Source organism: Clarias gariepinus, chromosome 2, assembly GCF_024256425.1.
Source record: "Clarias gariepinus isolate MV-2021 ecotype Netherlands chromosome 2, CGAR_prim_01v2, whole genome shotgun sequence".
In the NCBI taxonomy this organism is placed as follows: domain Eukaryota; kingdom Metazoa; phylum Chordata; class Actinopteri; order Siluriformes; family Clariidae; genus Clarias; species Clarias gariepinus.
Window position 1 is genome coordinate 16,554,515 of NC_071101.1, and position 23,264 is coordinate 16,577,778.

Genomic DNA, 23,264 nt, shown 5'->3' on the forward strand with positions numbered 1-23,264 from the left:
CTTTATTTTAAGTGTGCTCAGAGACTGCTTATGCATAATTTAAACATATAGTATATTGCACAATTAACAAATATAACAATTTATCTTATATATCTTAATATTTATTAAAAAAAATAACAGAACATAACAGCAACAAACAAACAAACAATAATTACAAATCAATTACAAAATATTGTTAATCAAACAATAACGTAATTATTCTGTTTGTGTGTTTTTAACGCGTTCTAATTCCTTGTTTGCTTTTATTTTGCCATAAAACATGTTAAATGTATGTATGTAATATTTTAGTTTTCATGGAGATTTAGGCCTATATTGTATTTTTTACATTGAAAAAAAAACCCCGGAAAAAATATATAGCGTTTTGTCAAAGTTTATGCAACGGAAGGAGTGCACTACGTTGTTACATATATATTTTTTGTTTAAAATATTACTGAATGTTTTGACATTATGCACCTCATGGTGTCGCTATAGAATTGTCGCACTATCAGTATTGCTCCTCCTCAAGCACTGCTTCTGTGCTTTGTTTCACATTCCTGATCAAAATGGATCTTACGGGAAGATCTTTCACATGGGCAATGCTAAGGGATTATGTTTGAGTACCATTTCAGTCATTTTATTTCGCTGGAATTGACAAAAATTATGCGCAATGGATAACCGAACGGAGTCCTCTTTCTTTGTTATTGTTGTGATTTTTATGACAATCATGGACCTTGCTGTTGCTCAGATTGCTTATTCGGTATCAGAGGAGGTGAATACGGGGACGATCGTTGGAAATATAGCAAAGGATTTAGGCCTAAACATTCAGGAATTGGAATCACGGATGCTTCAAATCGTTTCCACGTCTGGAAAGAAGTATTTTAAGGTTAATCTGAAAACAGGGACATTGTATGTCAACGAGAGACTGGACAGGGAGGCGCTTTGCCCTGCCTCCCCACAGTGCTCCGTGCATTTGGAAGCTGTTGTTAATAATCCACTGAATTTGTTTCGCATCGAGGTGAATATACTAGACGTAAATGACAACTCGCCTTTGTTTCGTGTTAAGTCAAAGCATTTTAATATATCAGAATTTGCTTTGGTTGGCGATAGATTTCAGCTGCCGAGAGCTGCAGATCCTGATGTGGGTATTAACTCGCTAAAGAGCTACAAGCTCAGCCAAAACGAGTATTTTTCTCTGGATGTACAAAATAGTGGAGAGCAGACTGTATCTGCTGAATTAATATTACAGAAAGCTTTAGACAGAGAGAAACAGTCTGTAATTTATCTCATTCTAACCGCAACTGATGGAGGAAAACCTCCAAAAACCGGTACAATGCAGATAGTGGTGAATGTGAAAGATGTTAACGACAACTCCCCGGTGTTTAACAAATATCTTTACAAGATGCGTGTTCTCGAAAACTCTGCTATTGGAACAATTGTGATTACCTTGAATGCGACAGATGCAGACGAGGGAGTAAATGGTCAAATAGTCTATTCTTTAGTTAATCAGGATAGCGACGAGAAAAACAATGGCATCTTTAGCATTGACTCTGTTTCGGGGGAGATTACGGTACAGGGCACGGTCGACTTTGAGACACAAAATGCGTACGAAATTCATGCACAGGCTAAGGACAAGGGCCTGACTCCTAGATCCGCGCATTGTAAAATATTAATTGAGGTAGGAGATGTGAACGACAACGCTCCTGAAATCTCGCTGACATCTCAGATAAATGTTGTCGCGGAAAACGCCAAAAAAGATACTGCCGTTGCTTTAATAACAATATCTGATAAAGATTCCGGAAAGAATGGTAATGCGCACGGAAAATTACTCAGCGGAGTTCCGTTTAAATTGAAGTCTTCTTATAAGAACTATTATTCTATTGTGGTGGACGGGCCTTTAGACAGAGAACGCGAAGCTCAATATAATGTAACAATTATAGCGATAGATGAAGGAAGTCCTTCACTATCTAGTACACGAGTTTTTACAATTCAGGTGTCAGATGTAAATGACAACGCGCCACATTTTATAGAGCGGATAGCTAATGTATATGTAAAAGAAAATGGCCCAAAAAGGCAGATTATTCACACTCTCTCGGCTATTGATCCAGATTTAAACGAGAATTCAAAAATAACTTATGAATTATTAGACTCTCAAAGTTACCCACATGTGTCTTCTATAGTAGCTATAAATGCTGACAATGGGGAAATACACTCCCTACGGTCTTTTAACTATGAGGAATTTAAAACATTTCAGTTTAAAGTTCAGGCCACAGACTTTGGTGTTCCTCCACTGAGCAGTAACTTGACTGTGAATGTTTTTATCCTGGATGAGAATGACAACAGTCCTGGGATTCTTGCTCCCTATTCTGATCATGGAGCTGTTCACACTGAGAACATTCCATATTCTGCTGAAGCAGGCTACTTTGTAGCTAAGATCAGAGCTGTGGACTTTGATTCTGGATATAATGCATTGCTTTCTTATCACATCTCTGAACCCAAAGGAAACAACCTTTTTTGGATCGGAACCAGTAGTGGAGAGATCAGGACTAAGAGGAGAATGAGTGACAACGACCTGAAAACACACCCACTTGTCATTTTGGTTTCTGATAATGGAGAGCCCTCCCTGTCATCCACTGTCTCTGTTGATGTTGTGGTTGGTGAAAACACAGGTGTAATAAAGATTCAACCCAAACCAGTAAAGGATGACAGTTTCTCAGATTTAAACATTTATTTGCTAATTGCCATTGTGTCAGTTTCAGTGATATTTTTACTGAGTCTGATCAGTTTAATAGCTGTGAAATGCTGCAGGACAGGTGGCAGTTTTAGCAGATACAGTGCCCCAGTGATTACCACACATCCTGATGGAAGCTGGTCTTACTCTAAGTCTACACAGCAATACGATGTGTGTTTTAGTTCTGATACACTGAAAAGTGATGTAGTGGTTTTCCCTGCGCCATTTCCGCCTGCAGATGCAGAACTGATTAGTATTAATGAAGGGGGCACCTTTAACCGAACACTCACACTTCCTAATGATGAAAAGGTAAGATCCTTGTCAAAATAGGGTTATTTAAAAAGTTTTTTAAACATGTTCTCAGTTTTCAGTCAGGCTTATTCTTGGAACCACCTCTGAGAGAAAAATATTCTGAAAAAAAAAACTAATTTTCTATGTGCACATACTATATTGTGTTTATTTACTATCATTTAATACTTCCCATACAGTCATACCAGTCAGTACGCCTTGTCTCTTCTTAGCTCTAGTTTTCATGGATTATAGTCACAGCATGTTACTATTTATTGGTTTTGCTGTCCATGGTTCTGAAAACTGTAGTCTTAACTGATATGCATTTCTCGCGCTGTGACTGTTTGTCTCAGGTAATGCAAACAACCTCTGCTTTAATCATTTTCCTGCATACATCTGTGAGATGTTTTGTTGAAGTACTGTACAGTGATACATCATAGAATTCCAGTTATCTGAGTGGAGTTTTTTTCTGTTGTGTTGCTTTGGGAGTTCACTACTTATGTATGGTTAATTTTCCTCCTGTGCTTTTAAAAAGATAAAAAATGGTTGTTTATATGTCTGTGCACATTTGAGCCTTTCTTACCCTCTTCTTCCTTTTCCTATGTCTCCCAGCATTTTTCCTTCCTGAATTTGTATGTCTCTCTAGCTCTTTCTGTTAACCCCCATCCCCCAACACCTTATCTCTTTAATAGCTATTCCGCTTCCCAGATGAAAAAATATGATAATTTTATGCTTTAAGCATTTCAGAGGGTTGGTTGTTTTTGGCACCAAAAAATGACAACACAATTATTAAGTTATACAAATATATGCTTGGGTGGCAATTTTGGGTGGCAGTTCTCAGAGAGTTTGAACACAAACACACACACACACAATGAGAGAGGCATTATGTTGCACTGTGTGCATGCCTACTGTATATATATAGTGACTATTTTTTATATAGCTCACACTACTGCTTGAGTTTTACATATGTTTTTAAAGGTCTCTCTGTGTTTGAGTAAATTCTTTGTAAAAGGTCCAGTTGAAGATATTTAAGTGGCTAGTCTTGTTGTTTTATATATTTGTGCATACAGATTCTTTTAGTGTAATAGCCAGCTCATCTTGTATTGCTGACCATTGTTGTAGTATTAGTTAACACATGGTTTTATTTGTTGTGTGTATGGTTGGAGTAAAGATAAAGGAAAAGTGTAATAGAGGGGTTATAAAAGACAGTTAAAGTAAAACATTTTGAAAAAAGCTAGAAGCAGAGAAAGCATTCAAGAAGAGATGGAGTGGAGTGAGAGATAGATTAAGGTAGATAAAGAGAGAGCGCAAGAAAGAGAGAGAGGTGGGGGGAAGGGCCGGTAATTTTCCTTACAGCTCTGCAACAGCAGGGGTTCTTGGCATGCAAGCTGAGCTCACAGTGCTGACATCATCATTTTCAACCACACCCAAACAATGCCTTTTATTCCAAATTATATAATATTCCATGTAGTTTTAACCTCTTCTCTTCTGCTTCTGCTTACAATTATACAGACACCAGGTTCAGCACATTGTCATGCAAAACGGTACATGCGCTCTTTTTTTTATCTCTTTCCATTATTTATTATAATTATATATTATATAAACATTATGCAGAGTAAGTAAGTACACCTAAAGTAACCTTAGGCTACATCTAAGCATCAGTAGTTCAGCTTGGCACACACACACACACACACACACACACACACACACACACACACACACACACACACACACACACACACACACATGTGCACACACAAACAGTAACAAGGACAATATACTAGTGACCAGATCAATGAACAGATTGGGAACTGGCTTATTCTCCACACAGCAATGATAATAAAATAATAATGCTAAATTGTTAAATTGAGTTTACCCTCTCAATTTTCTCAGGACTCTTGAAATAGTGTTCATATATATATACACCTTTAGGTTGTCATGGCAACTTGGCTCTAGTTCCTTCCAGCAAGCTATTGCCGCATTTTGCCCACGCCCATTTACAGAGATAGAGAAAGAGAGTGGGGCGGGGGGGGGGGGTAGCGGTATTCAAGAGAGAAGGGCAAAGAGACAGAAAGAAAATTAAATATTGAAGTTGTTGTCAGGAAAATAAGAGAAGACAAGAAAATAAAACTATATTCAGAGATGAGTCTACTTGTGCAGGGGGAGGAAGGTTATATTTAAGAACATGAAAAACTGAGATAAAATACAAATGTGCTGGTGATATTCTTATAATATTTTTGTAAAGAAAAGCAGGATGGAAATAAAAAGACAGAGGATAAGTGAGGGGTTTGACTTTGACACAGGCATGTGGAACAAAGAAACAAAGAAAGGGTCTTACATTGCATGCTTAACAGGGTTGAGAGATCTCTGATCTTCCTGACAACTCTGTGTCCCTAGACACCTCATTCAGAGTCCAGCATTTAAAGGTCAGCCCATGCTAATCCAGGCGAGATTTTTTTAACCTTGCTGTGAGTCACTGAACTATTTTGCTATCCTTAGCCTGTTTATTATTGGGCATTGTCACTGTAATTATCAGACAGGAATTTTAGAAATTAAAATCATTTTATTATTTCATTATTACTTTTAAAGGATATTATGCAGTAAGTATATTTATTTATTTAAACTACATATATGCCTCCTTTTAATATCGCAATATTTTAATATTTTAATTCCAGACTCTCAATAAAAAATGGTGCTTTCTTTAAAAGTAAAATAAATGTTAAAAAAACATCCTAAAAATATACAATTTCAACTAAGTATAAGCAATGTAGTTACATTTCTTTTATAAATATACAAGATTGTTAAGTTTACTTGTACTGGGTGTTAAATGTCAGGGAGAAATTGGACTGTTGAGCAAATACTTTGATCCAATAAGTTGAGAAAACATAACAAAAATGAAAACATGACAAAGCTAAAACAGTATTTTGTAAATAATACATTCAAAATTAATTTGAGTTAAAGCTTCAAGCTTTTAAAATGTTGTAACTGAGTAAATATGTAAAAAAAAATATTAATGTTCTATTTATTTGATAATTAAGTAATGAGAAATATTAGATTATTTACCTTTATGCGACATATAGTATGTAGTACAGTTTCATTTATTTGTTGTCTAAATGTTAAGATAAAAAAAATCTTATATGATCTTGTAATGTTTGTCACTGTGGTGCAGAGGAAGTGTTGGTGTCTCACAGCTCTTTAGCTACTTTTACTGTTTGTGTGGAGTTTTGCATGTTTTATACATGTTTTGTTTGTGTGTTTTGTCCAGGTACTCAGGTTTCCATTACCTTTCAAAAACATGCCAAGTGGTGGATTGAGCATTGTGTGTGGTTGTGTTTGCCTGTTTTTTGCCTTCTTTTTCTGGCATGAGGTGCGGATCTACTCTGACCTTGAAATCAAAACAAAGGATCTTAGGCGTTATATGCAAAAAATGGAATTTGGGCTCTATGGGACCAGGGCCTGTATTCACAAAGCTTCTTAGAATTCTTTCAGAGAGCTCATATCTTAGCCTAAAATGTCCTAGTCTGGGAGTCTTAGACTAAAAGTGATTTAGAAAACTTCTTAGAGCAACTTTGAGTAAGGAAAGTAGAAAAACCTTTATCTTAGTGAGGGGGTGTGGTTGACCCTGTTGCTAGGGATGATGCAGCAATTCAAGGACTGTGATTGGTTGATAAAAAAATAACCTCTGACCTCTGCAAAGGTCTTGAAATACACTCTTTGTCAGCCAAACGTTGAAAATATGTCTACTTTAGAAGCAACCAATTTCCACACAGTAGTTACTATGTTAAAGTTCTTACATTTATTTACCATATTGATTTTATTATTACCTAAATCATTTACATGATTGCATGTTTTAAGTTGCACTTTTGGAGATTATGTAGCGAACAATTCAAGAGAGATGTAAGGTAAAACAACAAGAAAACCAAATTGGACAGAAAAGCAGTGTTTTCTTTTATTTTTATGTTCAGTATTTGGAGAATATTTCTTCTTTCCACCATTTTTGTCCTCTGCTATAGAAACTCTTAAGCCTCTTAAAAGTCCTCCTCTCTACTCTTAACAATTTTTACCATAAGAGCTGTTTTTAGGGCTAAGATGTTTCGTGAATCATTTTTATCTTAACTAAGATTTAATCCTAAATTTAAGGAAAAAATTCTAAGAAAATGTCATAATTCTAAGAATTTTCTTAGGATTTCATCACTAGGAGCAACTTTTGGGCTTAAGAAGCTTTGTGAATACGGGCCCAGGGGTGTAATCCTATGGCTAATGTAGCTAAGGGTTTGTATTTCAACCAACAGGTAAAATTGGGTGTGTTACTGCTTGTTGAAACAGAAATCCACTGCCACAGCAGCCCATAATTAAATTATTAAAAAGGCACAACAGATAGTACCTGCCGCCATGGGTTCAAAGTTTGAGCTTGAGCTGTATAGTTTTTGTGGAGTTTTGCATGAATGTCATTTATACATGTGAGTTTCCATTATAGCCATGCTGGTACAAAATACCAGAGGTTAACTTAGCCTTCCCATTCAATTTAATCATGGTCCAGACGAGACTGAGGAAATGGATATATCCAGTATATTGTACTATTTGTTTAAAGGTCTATTCTGTTGCCTTTACTCTGTTTTTGCAGTCTAATAGAAATTAGTTATGACCATATTGTAACAACATGCATTTGTGCTTTCATCTTAAATGAACACATTTTTCTCTCAAGTGTAAGACGTAATACCAGACATTAAGACTTTGACATTTAAGGTTAACAGTATGAAAAATGACAGATTTCCCTCCTCTGATTAATTTGAAAAGAGTTCCACAACGGGGTTACTTTTTGCTGCAGTACCATGCAGTACCCACAGAGGGCTGACTATAACCATCATCAGCTGTGAAAATGCTTTTCAGGTTGCAGGAAGTAAAATCAATTGTCTGGTAGACCCCATGTAACCATATAGCTTACAGATATATATGTAACACTGAATTCAACTATCACAATCTCTTACACACTTTGCTTGATGAAGGAATCTGAAAACTCACCTACAGTCCACAGCATAAGCTATACTTTTACACACACACACACACACACACAGAGACAGACAGACAGACAGATAGATAGATAGATAGATAGATAGATAGATAGATAGATAGATAGATAGATAGATAGAATTCAAATATGTTCTAGACTCATTAGATGTAAAGTGAAATATTTAAAAGGTTTTTCTTTCTCCTAGTTTAATGATTATGGCTCACTAAAAGCGCAAATCCACAGTCTTAACATCCAAAGTCCTCTTTTCAGATGAAGAAAATTTTCCATTTCATTCGGAAATCAAGGTCCCAGTGTTTAAAGGAAGAGTAGAGCGGTCGTTTTGGTACTGTTTGGTAGTACACAAGAAAGGACCAAGCAAGAGGGTGCATAAAAGGGAGTTTGTAAAATCATGAGAGAGTGATAGACAATAGTAGGAGTCTCCTTCTGAGCACTGTAAACTCAGTGCCAGAGATAAATGAATGAATAAATGAATGAATGAATGAATATACTTCAGCTTTCTGCCTCTGTTAGGCCTCATGTGCCAATCCTTACACTCGATTTTGTAGTAGATTTGTGGTGATGTCATCAACCTCAGTCCCTGGATGTAAATAATTAATGTGGTGAAGTCATCTCTCAAAGGCAGCAGTAATATGATAAGGGGAAATGCAGTTCAGTCAGTTATAGTCTACTGGACAAACCTCAAAATTATGCACACAGATAAAATCTGTAAAAATCTTAAAGACCTTTACCCTAATAAATGATTTTTCAACAGCACAAATTAAAAAGGAGTAATGAGGTACATTAATATTTCAAAGATATAAATTATGAATAATGAGAGTCAGTAATTCATACCAAGTTGCTCCACTTAAATCTTGACATTCATATCTATCTATCTATCTATCTATCTATCTATCTATCTATCTATCTATCTATCTATCTATGTGTGCATGCATTTATCTATCCATTTATCTATATATGTATTTATCTCTGTTTGTCCTTATATTTCACCTATTCCTGCACAAGATTGGTGCTTGGTGAGGCAAAAAAGTGGTAACAATTACAAGGCATCTCATGCTGTTATGATCCAGGATATCCTACAAGTGCATGAAATTGAGGTCAAGCAAGGTGACAGGGCTGTGCTGCATCTGCTTATTAGCATTCCCCATGGTGCTTTTGATAATACTACGCCTCTAGCCTCACATTCTACCCCTGACAATTTTGTTACAGTTTAAGAATGATGATTTGCTGCACTGTCCTAGTCTCTAATCTCTAATCACTTTGCTTTCAGTGCAGAGGAGCTAAATTCTGAGATTATGATGCCTGCCAGGCAACATAATTAAATCTACTTTACTTTAGAAACCAGTTTGCAAAATGTATCAGCTCTAATTCCTTCGACACTCCCGGATTTTTTTCTTCTTGGAATAGGGGAAGCATGCATCCCTGAATTATGTGGATTCCCACAGTATACCTAAAGCTAATTCCCACTTGTTCACATTGCAGTTTAAAACAAATAGGATTTTTTAAACCTGGCAAGGAATGGTTTAATACAGAAAATAGTTAAGTTTCCACACTCCACACTGACACAGAAGCACAAAGTAAACACAACTAATCAGATGATACTGGTTTTAATACATATAGTATTTATAAGGGAACACAAGTCTATACTCAAAATCCTTAGGAGCAATATACAGTGTGTGTGTGTGTGTGTGTGTGTGTGTGTGTGTGTGTCCGTCCAGGTGTCATTCTGTGCATTCAGTGGTGATAGACACAAAAACAACAATAAAAAGCTAGGTGCTCAGATATCCTGTGATGTGTGTAATTGATAAGATTACAGGTGTGTCTTTTACATTTTTCATCTCAAATTGGCGTAAACAACTGACAAGTCATGCTGGAAAAATCTGGTAAATATCAGATGCAGTGTCACTTTAAATAGATTCTTTGCTCTGCCATCTTAGTGTAGCTTAGGAATGTGTTATTTTTTGACAATTGCAGTATGCTTCAGTCTGTACTGACTAAAATTGAAAAAGAAATTGAAATTGAAAAAATAGCCCACTTTTTACCTAGGTTACAGTACTGTAGTACAACTTCGGGGTAAACCTTTGCCCTAGCTTCCATCCCTGTATTGTAAAAAATAAGTAAATAATATTTTTCCCCCTCTGAAATTGTGGGTCTAACACCTGCCATCGCAATAATAGCTCATCATAAACAAATAAATAAATCATAAACAAAATACATATATGCAGCTTTTCATGTAATAATCCCACAAAACATAGCAAATTTCTTATGATCTTTAAACAAGTTATAATTTATTACATTTTAAATGTATTATGTTTGTGGGATAATTTCATTAAAAGCTGCAAATTTGTATTAAGTTTGTGGTTTATTTATTATTACATTAAATGCTGGAGATTTCTATTGTATTTGTGGTTTACTACATTGAACTGTTAAATTGTTGGTGGGTGTTACAGGAAAAATGCTGGCTCAGAGTTAAGCACTGTTGCCTCACACATACAGGATTGGGGGTACAATTCTTGTCTCCACTCTGTGTGTGATGGATGTTTGCATGTTCTTCATGTGCTTTAAGGGGTTTCCTCTGATGACCTGCATTGTAGGCCACATTGCCTAAGGCTTATGGCAGGGTGTGGTGTAGGTGAGCACTTGCACTGGGAAATGGGTTGTCAACTCATCCAGAGTCTGGCATTGTCATTGGTGCACTGATGCTCTAAGAACTGGGGTTTAAAAAGGTCTAAAATAAACTACCTGATTTTGGTCATTTTACTTAAAGTCCAATCAACTAGCTGGATGGTTCTGTTTACATTTAGCAGACACTCTTATCCAGAGCGACTTACAATTTTATCTCATTATACATCTGAGCAGTTGAGGGTTAAGGGCCTTGCTCAAGGGCCCAACAGTGGCAACTTGGTGGTTGTGGGGGTTGAACCTGGGATCTTCCGAACAGTAGTCCAATGCCTTAACCACTGAGCTACCCCTGACCCCAAATGTTTGTGTGCTGCATGGCACGTTGGGCAACAGATATACTGTAAAACCACCACTTCTGTGGCAGTTTTATATAACGCGGGTTGCCAGCTGAACGGCCAATTGTATCTGAGCATATGGGGAATCAGAAAAAGTTTTATTGCCAAATACACTTGCACGTACAAGAAATTTGTTTTAGTGACAGAGCTTCCAGAACAAAACAAATGACGGAAAAACAGCACAACACACACACACAAAAAAAAGTTTACAACAAATGGAGTAGGATGTTTTTTTTTTTTTTTTTTTAGGAAAGGGTTAACATCAAATAGAGTAGGGTGTGAGATACTTTCAAATAAGTTACATAAATATCTGTGGTATTGCACAGTGGTATTGCACACAATATTGCACATATATTTATTGCAAGTAAGAAGAATGTTTAGTTGTTCATGAGGTAAAAAACTGTTTTTGTGCCTGTAGTGTCGACCCGACGGCAAAAGTTCAAAGAGAGGGTGGCTTGGGTTAAAGGGGTCCAAAGTGATAGTCCGAGCCCTTTTCTTCACTCTGGATATATGCAGTTCTTGCAACATGGGCAGGGGAGTGCCAATAATTCTTTCAGCAGTCCGAACCGTCCTTTGAAGTTTTCTGATGTCTGCTTTTGTAGCTGAGCCAAATCAAACAGTTATTGAAGTGCACAGGACAGATTCAATGATGGCTGAGTAGAACTGGGTGAGCAGCTCCTGTGGCAGGTTGAACTTCTTCAGCTGGCGAAGGAAATACAACCTCTGATGGGCCTTTTTAACAATGGCGTCAATGTGAATGTCCCACTTCAGGTCCTGAGAGATGGTCGTGCTGAGGAACCGGAATGACTCCACTGCTGTCACCATGCTGTTCATGATGGTGAGTGGGGGAAGTGCAGATGGGTTTCTTCTGAAGTCCACGATCATCTCCACTATTTTGAGCGTGTTCAGCTCCAGGTTGTTGTGACTGCACCAGACAGCCAAAGTATTAGCCAGAGTACAGATTTTATTTCCTGGCTATTTGACATTTTAAGACATTATGCCAGGACGAAATGCAATATAACTGGCTGTTTGGGTCTTCACAAATCTTTAACTCTTTAAATTTTTTAAGAAAAACATACTGGCATAAATTGTGCCTGCGTTTTCTTTTTGGTTACACTGTGTATAGTCATTTGTATCCAAGCTGCTAATTAAACTGCAGTATTAATAGCAACCTGTTGTACTGTTGTAAAGTTGTATAACAATTTTCAATCTATTTTTAAATATATAAACATGTGATGTGTTCATATATCCTAGAGGGATGTCTTCCTGAATTGTGGTTCCAGTGCTCCAGATAAAACTTTGAAAAGGATAACTCTGTTTCTAAAAATATATTAATGAATGAAACAATAAATATTAAGGAAAACATTTGCATTTGTTGTGTTTTGGGACATGTTGTGTTTCAGGAAATGTTGTTGTATTTTAAGAAATGTCATTGTATTTACGAAAGGTGGTTGTTTTGCAAAAATGGGGTTGTTTTGCAAAATGTGGTTGTGTTTTGTACTTCCATGTATTACCATGATTCTGCACCAAATTATTTGGGCAGTTGCAGAATGGCTGGGTGATTTGTGGTTGTGTGTTTTGACAGTCAGGACAAAGAAGGCAAACAGAAGGCATCTTGCTGGTGACCTGGTTTGCAGCAAAATGTGCCCACTTAACCAGTGCTGCACATAAGCAGATGAACGAGAGACATAATGGGTAGCGCATGCTTTCAGGGATGCTGTGATTATAACATCCAGTTTGTTCCGAGCTGTCTGTGAGGCAGGAACAATAGTGCAAAAAAGGTGATCAGAGATTTTGTGCTGGAGGTTGGCTCGTTAAAAAGAGGCACAGAATGCTGACAAATCTGTAGTATTGTAGGGAATTCTAACATTTTGTGGCAGAATTTCTAATTATGGAAGGAACTACCTTATTTTTATATTGTGTAATATATTACTGTATTAAGGAGACTGGTTTATTGGGGGTGGGGGATAAAGATAAGAGCATTTTAGGCGAGATACAGCCAAACGCCTCAGCTACAGTACATGCACAGAGGACACACAATGGAAAAAGGGCGGCGGCACTCTTCGTGTGATTGAAATTCATCGATGATTGCGACAGGTATTAATAAAGGCACAATAAAATGCAAATATGATAACAAACGTCGATATAAATAGATGTTTTTTTTTTGCTATATTTCGAAAATGGAAATATATAGGACGCATTTTGTCTTTTAGCGATTTGTCGCTGGTGTGTGTGTGTGTGTGTGTGTGTGCGTTTGATGGAGAGGGTGCAGCTCCCCCTCCCCCGCCTGTAGAGTGCAGCGAGCGCGAGCGCAAAGGAGGAGAGAGAAAGAAAGACGGGGAGAGGCTGCGGCCAACTGACGAGAAACAATACCAGCATCGCAAAAATATCATTTTAGGGAAAAATATATATATAGGGTATATAGGACAAAGCCGACAACATGGACGGAAAAGGGAAATGCCCGTTTAACGTGGAAGCGGAGAGGAGATTCTGGTCTTCCTGCACATAGTCGAGGTGGAACCGACGGCGCCCTGTTATTTTTCATGCCGTGGCAGGAGCAAGCACACGCCAAGCTCGAAAGGCGGAAAACCTTTTTTAATCCTTCTGCAGATGCTGGGCCAGCTTGAGATGGCTGTTGCGGGGCGATGCAGAAGCACACACGATAGCGTACTGTTTTGTTTTTATCTTGTCGTCGTTTTTGTACTCAGTGGCCTTACCAATGCACAGATTCGCTACAGCATTCCCGAGGAGCTGGAATCCGGGGCTGTCGTCGGAGATCTCATCCGAGATTTGGGGTTGGATCTTGGGAAGCTCGCGGCTCGTCGGATCCGAATAAACTCGGACAACGCGCGGCGCTACTTCAACATCAACCACAAAACCGGTAAGCTTTCCGTCAGTGACAGGATCGACCGCGAGACTCTGTGTGAGTTCAGCGGCAGCTGCCTTCTTAGCCTCGAAGTGGTCTTAGAAAACCCATCCGAGACGCACAACGTGGAGGTCGAAATATTGGATGCGAATGACAACGCGCCGCTTTTCCCCAGAGACGAGTATCAGTTGGAGATCTCGGAGGCGGCTCAGCCTGGCGCGAAGTTTCCCATCGAAGGCGCACAGGACGCAGACGATGCCTCAAATTCCGTTCGCCATTATCGCCTCTCACCAAACGAGCACCTTGCGCTGGAATCAAACAAACCACCTGCCAGTGGAAAGCACATCGAGCTCATTCTGAAGAAACCCTTCGACAGGGAGATGGTGCCATCTCATCAGCTACTTCTTACTGCGACTGATGGAGGCTCTCCCCCGCGCTCGGGGACGGCCAAAATCAACGTGCGCGTTTTGGACACCAACGACAACGTGCCAAAGTTCGACAGCTCTGTGTACAAAGTAAAACTGCGGGAGAACTCGCCACTGGGCGCTCTGGTGATTAAACTGAACGCCACCGACCGAGATGAAGGCACAAATGGAGAAGTTTTTTATTCCTTTAGTTCATACACACCTGAAAGGGTTCGGCAGATGTTCAGCATGGATTCAGACACTGGAGAGATTCGCGTCAGGAGTAACGTGGACTATGAGGAGACCAACAGTTATGAAATGTACATTCAGGCTATGGATAGGGGCCATGGCGCCGTAGCAGTGCACTGCAAAGTAGTTGTGGAAGTGCTGGATGTAAATGATAACCCACCAGAGATTGTGCTCTCTACTCTTTCGAGTCCAGTGAGGGAGGATGCTCGAGCAGACACTGGGGTGGCCCTGATTAGCGTCAATGACCGTGACTCTGGACAAAACAAACATGTCACCCTCGACATTATTCCTCCTGACCTCCCGTTTAAAATAAAATCATTTCGAAACCACTACACCATAGTCACAGCTGCCTTCCTGGATAGAGAGACAGTATCATCATACAATGTCACAATAACAGCTGTTGATGGTGGAACCCCACCACTGTCCTCTTCAATGACTGTTCGTGTAGATGTGGCAGACGTTAATGACAACCCGCCCCGTTTTGAGCAGACATCGTACACTGTGTATGTCACTGAGAACAATGCTTCAAGTGCACCTTTGTGTGTGGTAAAGGCCACAGATCCTGATGCGAATGAGAATGCGCGCATCACATACACTGTCCTTAATGACAACAACCATGGGATCTCTGTGGGATCATATGTGTCTGTTAAACCTGCCACAGGTGAGGTCTATGCCCTGCGCTCTTTTGACTTTGAGAAGTTGCGTGAGTTTCATTTCCAGGTCAAAGCTCAGGACAATGGTGTTCCGCCACTAAGCCGAGTAGCAACAGTTTATGTTTATGTCATGGACTCCAATGACCACACACCATGGTTCGTCCACCCAGCAGCAAATGTTTCTCACATGGCGGAAACTATTCTCCGCAATGCCGAGGCAGGTGTGCTGGTGACTCGTGTTTTGGCATGGGATGGTGATGCAGGGCAGAATGCTTGGCTACTCTACACACTCGAACACCCGCCTGAACTTGACCTGTTCAAGGTGCATGAGCACACAGGGGAGATCCGAACAACACGTCGTGTTGTTGAGGACAACTCTACAGTTTTCAGTCTTACAGTGCGTGTGAAAGATCATGGAGCGCCACCACGCTCTGCCTCTGCAACCATTAATGTGGCTATCATGGAGCTACCCCCAAAAGTGACTTCTGACCCTAAACGCATTATTAGACCCCATGGAACTCTTATTTTCTCCAGTGTTACACTATACCTCATTGTTGCTCTCACTGCCACCACCTTTGTGTTCTTGGTCACCGTTTTTGTCCTTGCCATTGTGCGTTGCCATGCTTACTGCAGCCAGCCTGATGCATGCTCCTGTTCACCCTGCTGTGGCGGATCCAAGAAGAAGGCACCCAAAGAGGGTGGAGGAAATGGTGGTGGGAGTGGTGGAGCATCAGGTGGAGGTGGTGGAGGTGGAGGAGGAAACCAGCAGCAACAAGCTGTGGCTCTACGAAGGGACCTTAAAGTAGAGCCACACTATATTGAGGTTCGTGGAAATGGATCTCTGACCAAAACCTACTGCTATAAGACTTGCCTAACGGCCACTTCAGGAAGTGACACTTTTATGTTTTATAACATGGGACGACCTGTGAGTGGAACCTGGGGCTCAGGGGCCGAGCGTTTCTTCACCAGTCAGAGTGGGCAGTTTGTCCGCAGACTTAGTATGCCCGATGCCACCGCCATACAGGTGTGTGCCACACCCACATTTGTCTGAAAGGCATTGTCAGTGGTCTGTGTGATCTTTTGCTTAATGTTGTCATTGTCCTTTACGCCTTGTGGGCTATAATTACAGCTTAATTTAGGCATTTAATTTTCTAACAAAATGATAACATATAGAGTATATTACAGTACATGAATTTAACATGAATGTGTGAACACTATGTGTCTGAGTGATTGAAGTGGCATGCTTAAGTTATCTTCAAAGGATTACAGCATCCATTAAACATCATTTGTATTCTGTATTCAAGAAAAAGCGCCCTCAACCTTCTTATGCTTGTGCTTGGTTTCTTTTCCTCCCTCCCTTATTCGCTCCCGTTATCTCTTGTTCTCTCTATTTGCACTGCAGTGCAGTCTTCAGTAGCAGTACAGCTGGGTGTGTTATATTTAGAGGTGAGAAATGCAAGCAACACCCCAGATTTTCTGTTCTCACTTTTAACACTTCAAGTAGCACTGTTCCAGTCACTGTCCTTGTCCATCTTCTTTAAGAGAATGTGTGATTAAATTATGATTAGCTATTTAATCTTCTGATGAAACTACAAATGGGTTGACTTATTGTTGAATATCAACATAAGCTGGTATAATTGTGCTAAAATAGTTGGTGGTATTCTTTTTCACCATCCTCATTATCATCAGTATTCTATTCATGTCTACATAATGTTGCTTCAGTGTTCATGATTATATTGATAGTGATCTGGTCCTTCTTACACCCTTACACAATTATGCAGATGCTCCCTTTAATTTTTCTTGAGCAAGATGTTTTGGCATAAAGACAGGTTTTCAACCCACATTACACAGTCAGTAACCGAACAGTGCATAACATTTTACCTGTCCTGATGCATCTGTTCATATTTATTGATTTGCTATCTGCTCATATGGAAAGCCATAACAAGAAAGTGGTAGTTGGTAGGAAGAAGTAATTGTGGGTTGATGCCTGTCTCTCTCATTAAATGCCAGTCATGTTTGTTCTCTCTGTGTAATTTAGTGCTGATGATGTGTGGGTCCGTGTTGCTACCAGTTGATTGGGTCTTTTGCAATGGAAATAGCGAAGGGAAGTAATGTGATTGGCTGGTGCAGTGGTATGAGTGCTGTATCTAGGCGAGGTGTGTCCACTTGGCAGAGAGAGAGAGCATTAGCAGGGGAGAGAAAGAGAACAGAGAGTAAGGGCAAGAAGATCAGATTGATTGTGGAGTTCCTGATGTCTGCTCTCTTTACCACATATATTAAACTGTTTGTTTTCCCCCTTTTACATACAAAATGGCAGTAAAATTTACTGTTTTTGTTTTGTATTGTAAATTGCATGTAAATATTGATTTGTTTGTATTAGTTATAAATCACTCTAGTCATGTGCACAAATTTGTTTTGAAGTCTAAAAGATAAAATTGAGCTTCCTGGCACTAATAGCAAATATCTTACTAAGTCATACAAAGACAGCAAATCTTTTGGGAGATAGAGTGTGTACAGTGGGGATGGGTTTTCTATTACCATCCATTTGCTAAGGGTGCACTTAAATGAACACATTAAAAAGCTGCTTCTGGCATTGTTTTGTAGTCTATTGGTTTTAAACAGAAATGGTTTAGTAATGGCCGGTATTGCGAAATATGTTGGCTTGATAAAACACAAAAACTAACATTACATATGATGAATCTGCATTGTGTTGATGTTACAGGTTCATAAATGCAATTAGTTTTGCCCACACTTTGTTGTGATACATGTGTAAATAAATTTAAAAAATGATAAACAGCCCCTTCCTATTACGAAATAAATTGGAATTCTCTGTTTATGTGTTTAAGAGACAGAAAGTCTGGCCTGGAAGCAGAGATTCCATTTTCATAAGAGCTGCTCCTATCATGAGTTATCAACATTGTGTTTTCTTTCACCTAATGAATTTTTACATATATTTCCTTTTACAAAGTAATGCTGTTATGATATATAAGGTTTTTCTGTTCGTGTGGTTTTCTTCTTATGCAAACTTTGCAAGACTTTCTAAAATGGATTGGCTCTTTCAATGAGTCTATGACCTTGCCAATATTGTGTGTGTGTGTGTGTGTGTGTGTGTGTGTGTGTGTGTGTGTGTGTGTGTGTATGAACTAACCCTGTTTTCTGCAGGAAAAGAATGAAGATATCACTGCAAACATACTTTATCTACCATTTTTAGCACACAACCAAACAACCCAACTAAACAACTGATATATAACCTTCCTTGTTCTTGTTCTTCTTTTTCCTCTTCACTTTATCTATATTTGTTGTAGCCCAAGCCTCCCGGAGCAGACTGGAGATATTCAGCTTCTCTCAGAGCAGGAATGCAAAGGTAGGACTATTAAAATATTCTTTACTTGACACACAGCATGTTAACATTTAGACACATTTGGATCACAAAAGCACTAGCTTTAACCCTGCTCTCCAATATCCTATCCTTTTAAGGTTTCCATAGAAAAATTCTCCTGTCAACTTAGAAGAAGAAGAAGATGAATATGTAGATCAATCATTTATAAACCAAATTATGATAGTCCCATCTATAATCTTACCAGTTAGTAAATGTAATATCAGATGTAAATTGTCTTGGCAATGTTTTAATCTATGGACTCTTTTAGACTTGAGCAAAGGCACTTATATAATTTCCGTGCCATTGAATTAACATGAAAAGATGGGTAAATAAATGATAAAAAGTCGGTTCACCATAAAATGGTCCATTCTAGCATACAAGTGACAAAGCAGTCTAACAGATTATCCACAAGCCAGTGTGAAATGAGATAATGTGGATTGCTCAAGCTGAATGAAGGTCACTGTAATAAGCACAGGGTTGTTATATTTATCTTAATAAGCATAAAGCTTACTGGGATTGCATGTTCACTTAGAAGTGAACAGTATTATGGTGATCAAAGTGAAGCAAGGAAACCAGGTCTACAATTATACGGTAGGTTTTTGTATTTTATTTTACCTGGTAAAAATGCTCTGGGGGACTAGTAAAAGAATACTGTCACTATTGCTGTGACAATAAAGGACACTGGAGACGAAGGACTGAATAGCATTCACACAAATGTTAGCACTTGGTATGAAGTGGGGCTATTGTGTTCTCAAGTATATAGGATTATGCATGTCTATTGGGATTTAATGTTATGACATGAATGACTTTGTGGCTATGATACATATGAATATATGAATATTACATCAAGGTTAATTAGAAGGTAAGGTAGAGATCTTAGAATCATCTCGATTACACTGATTACATAAATAAACTAAATTTAAATAAAGTCGAGAAGTAGACAAGGATTATGTTTATAATTCAATTCCTCCTCATTAATTATGGATAAGTCCATGTCAGTGACTCACGGTTTAGTGATCTTAAAATTGCACCCACTTAGACAATCTAAAAACCAACAGATACTAAAGTCAAAGAATACACTCTGCATGCACAAACATATGGCAACATTTGTAAATAAATAAAAAAGTGTTGATTATGGTCAAGACAGTTGAAATAAGGACAGGGAGAAACTGTGAAATGTGGGGTGTTATGTAGCAACAAAAACGTCATAACACATATTTATAAGAAACTGAGAATGAGAGAAAAAGAGAAATAAAATGGAGGCTAGTTAGTACCCCCCCCTTAAAATTCAACAGTCACCCATTCCCTCCTTATGACATTTTATGTTTCCTATTTTATAGTACAGGTGTTGGAGCCATTATGGCCACACAAGTGAAAAATAAATGGTGTTTACACAAGCTCCAATTTTTTTATATGAAAGTAATGAGCAGAGTTTTAGAATTCCATGTCCTATCCAGTGAAATAACTCCAGCTTGTTTGATTATTGTCAGCATAGCTAATGTGATTTATAAGTATGTCTATTTTAAAGTTCTTAAAAATCATACTTTAAGTGCATCCAGATTTTTTTCCTGTGCTATTGTGCAGCCCTTCCTTTTAGGGAGACAAATCTAAACTAAGACATCCGTACCTATTATACAGTACATTACCTCAGTAAATTTCACTGAAATATAGCTAGTTTACAATATTGCAGTGGAATAAACTGACATTTTTTAAACTACTATATCAAAGCAATAGTACAATAGCTGAACATTGACCATCTGAGTTGCCTTTTCAAACTAAAATGAGGTTCTGTATAGCTCTGCTTCCTCTCTGTGAATGTAAACTCATGGAAATCCATTTTGACAGAAACATCATGTTGCTTGACACAGCCAGAAAAATAAAAACATTTAATTTCTTCCTGAAAATTAAACACTATACTGTTAGTCACTGTTAATGATCTTTGTATTAATAAACGTTTTACTAAGTTTGGATTATGGAATTGGTTTTGTTAACCAATAAAAATGCTCTTCTCAAATCTAATTTCTTATCTTTGCTTTCTCAGGCCTGTGGATTTAGTCAGAAAAAAAAGAAAAAGAAAGAAAGAAAAAGCTATATCTATCTAAGGCATTTACTTCTATTAGCGCTTTAGACATTTACTTAGAGATGCACTTGTGTATACACTTCTGTCAGCCATGGTTTAATTTTAGTAACGCTCTCCGCACCGAGACTACATACGGTGAGCTAAGACTAACCAGGCAAAAGGTGCAATTTTGCTTTTATAAACAACCCTTCCCAAATCTAGCATTGAGATTGCCTCAATGCTGGCACTACACAAATCTACATTGGCAAGAGGTTTAATTCTAAATATGTTAACGTAAATTCAGCTTGCTTTAGAGTGCAGCAATGGTGTGTATGCATAAATAATGGTGAGATTATGTTTTCCAAGGGTTTTTATTTATTATTACTAGAACTGTAACTACAAATGTAATTTATTCATTGTCTCATTATCTTGAATAAGACTACTCTAATCTAATTATGCTGGTTAATTATTTTGATGCAGCGTAGCATTTCACATTACACTTCTTTTTTGTGTGTGTGTGTGTGTGTGTGTGTGTGTGTGTGTGTGTGTGTGTGTGTGTGTGTTTGTGTGTGTGTGTTTATTTACAGCTCGGTCCATATGGAGGAGTCATCTGTGATGCAGGGGGCTCAGGGTGTTCTGGTTCAGAATTGGCCTACTGTCTCCAGTGCCCCTGGTAAGACACCACCCTGTCTAAATCCTTCTTTCCACTAGTTCACCAGAAGGTGAACCCAGTGTGTTTTAGGTCATATTAGATGTATATTTAATGAGAATCTGCAAATACAATGATATAAAAAATAAGCTTAATTGACTGCCCTGCTGTTTGACTTGTTTTACATTTTAGTTCTACCATTAGAATTATTACTTAATTACTTTTTGTATATTTTTTATTGTGCTTCCTGCATTAACTTCTGGTGCTCCTGCCATCTTCCCTTACTTTAAAATACCCAAAATAGCATTGTCTCATATTTCCCTGCAGTTGTTTCTAAATTAGTTAAATAACTCCAAATTGCAGCTGAAAATCACTTTGAGGCCAGGAGCTAGAATGATGATGCATACTAAATGACACTTGTTTAGAAACCTGAAATGAATACCCTAAAGAATACAGAATGCAGAATGTAGAACTGATTTTAGAAAAGAGAATAATGATGGAACTAAGATTGTTTCTTTAGTGAATCTCATTAAATCTAAAGCTGTGAATAAAAACAGAGGAAAATGTGTATAACAAACCTTATAAAGATGTTAAATATCCCTGTTTTATTAGAGAGGCCACTAATTTTTACAATACTGTTAGACTTCTCCTTAATTTCAATATATTTTCTATGACAGATTTTATGACGCCATTTAGGCATTGTACTTTTGCCAGTTCAATGCTAATGGCTAGCTCTTTCTTACCATACAATGGCTACCGACCCTGGAGGCTGAAAGCTAACCGATACTTCCTTCATGATACATAAAGTCAAATACCACTTTTTTTTTTTTTGCTTCAAACCGTTGCTCAGTCAGAAACTCAGAAAAATGCTATAGGCTTTTCCACATGGTTGAGCTAACAGATGTTTACAGTTGGTTGGTGTCATGCTGATTGACTAAATTTCTCTGCCATCATGTACTTCTAGGTGCAGAGAGTTGTATCATTGTAAACATTTAAACTTAATATCTCCAGTAGGACTAATATCTTCCACGTAAGGCTTATGGATTTTTATCAAAGGGTGAAAAATGGATATGTAAATGGAAAACCATAAACAAATTCTTGTACATTTTTTAATTTTAAGAGTTAGAGGTATCCTCCATTAAAACTGCTCTTAAAATATTTTTTTTTCCAAGTTGCTATACATAATAATAGAGGGACCTGTAACCCCTGTAGACGTATGAGAAATTTATGAAAAATAATAGTAATTGCTCCAGTCATGAACAAATAAAACATGAGGCCTGCTGATCATGTAAGGCAATTTCTGACATGGCCTGATAGAAGTGGTGCAGGTTATCTCCCCGAAAGGAAAATTGTATAGCAGCAGTATAGTTCATTCCAAAGAAGTTCAGTGGGATTGAGGTCAAAGCACTGTGTAGGGTATTTGAGTTCTTCTGCTCCATCATGAAAAAATCACATGTTTATAGAAATTGCTTTCTTTACAAGGTCATTGTCTTAATGGAGGAGGATTGGGCAAGTCCCCTTAGTTTCAGTAAAGGGAAATGTTAGCATACAAAGTCATTTTAACAGACTATGGAAAGCCTGAATATGTTTTTTATTTTATACAGTTTACAAAAATAAGTACAAAAAATAAACAATAAACCTGCTGATCATGTAAGGCAATTTCTGACATGGCCTGATAGAAGTGGTGCAGGTTATCTCCCCGAAAGGAAAATTGAAGCAGAAAATAAACAAGATAAAAAACTGACAAGGGTTTACACAGGTGAGGTTATTAGAATAGACATGTTTACAATGCCCACACACACACACACACACACACACACGCACACGCATACACACACACACATACACACACACACACACGCACACGCATACACACACACACACACACACACACATGCACACACACACACACACACACACAGTGTGTAACATACCCAGTCATGAAGGGGTTGGTAAAAACAAAT

At 38.1% G+C, this 23,264-nt stretch overlaps 1 protein-coding gene across 8 annotated transcripts in view; it reads left to right on the forward strand.

Moving 5' to 3' along the window:
- The window catches only part of LOC128507376 (protocadherin alpha-C2-like), a 61,062-nt gene that overhangs the window by 28,204 nt on the left and 9,594 nt on the right, over window positions 1-23,264 (forward strand). For 6 of the 8 annotated variants that reach the window (XM_053478267.1, XM_053478241.1, XM_053478285.1 and 3 more), the window contains exons 2-3: window positions 18,519-18,577; window positions 21,239-21,324. In XM_053478267.1, the coding sequence (XP_053334242.1) occupies window positions 18,519-18,577; window positions 21,239-21,324 (145 nt within the window). Of the gene's footprint in view, window positions 1-626; window positions 3,017-13,338; window positions 16,238-18,518; window positions 18,578-21,238; window positions 21,325-23,264 lie in introns of those variants that run through there. The other 2 variants (XM_053478249.1, XM_053478221.1) reach the window with 2 other exon arrangements.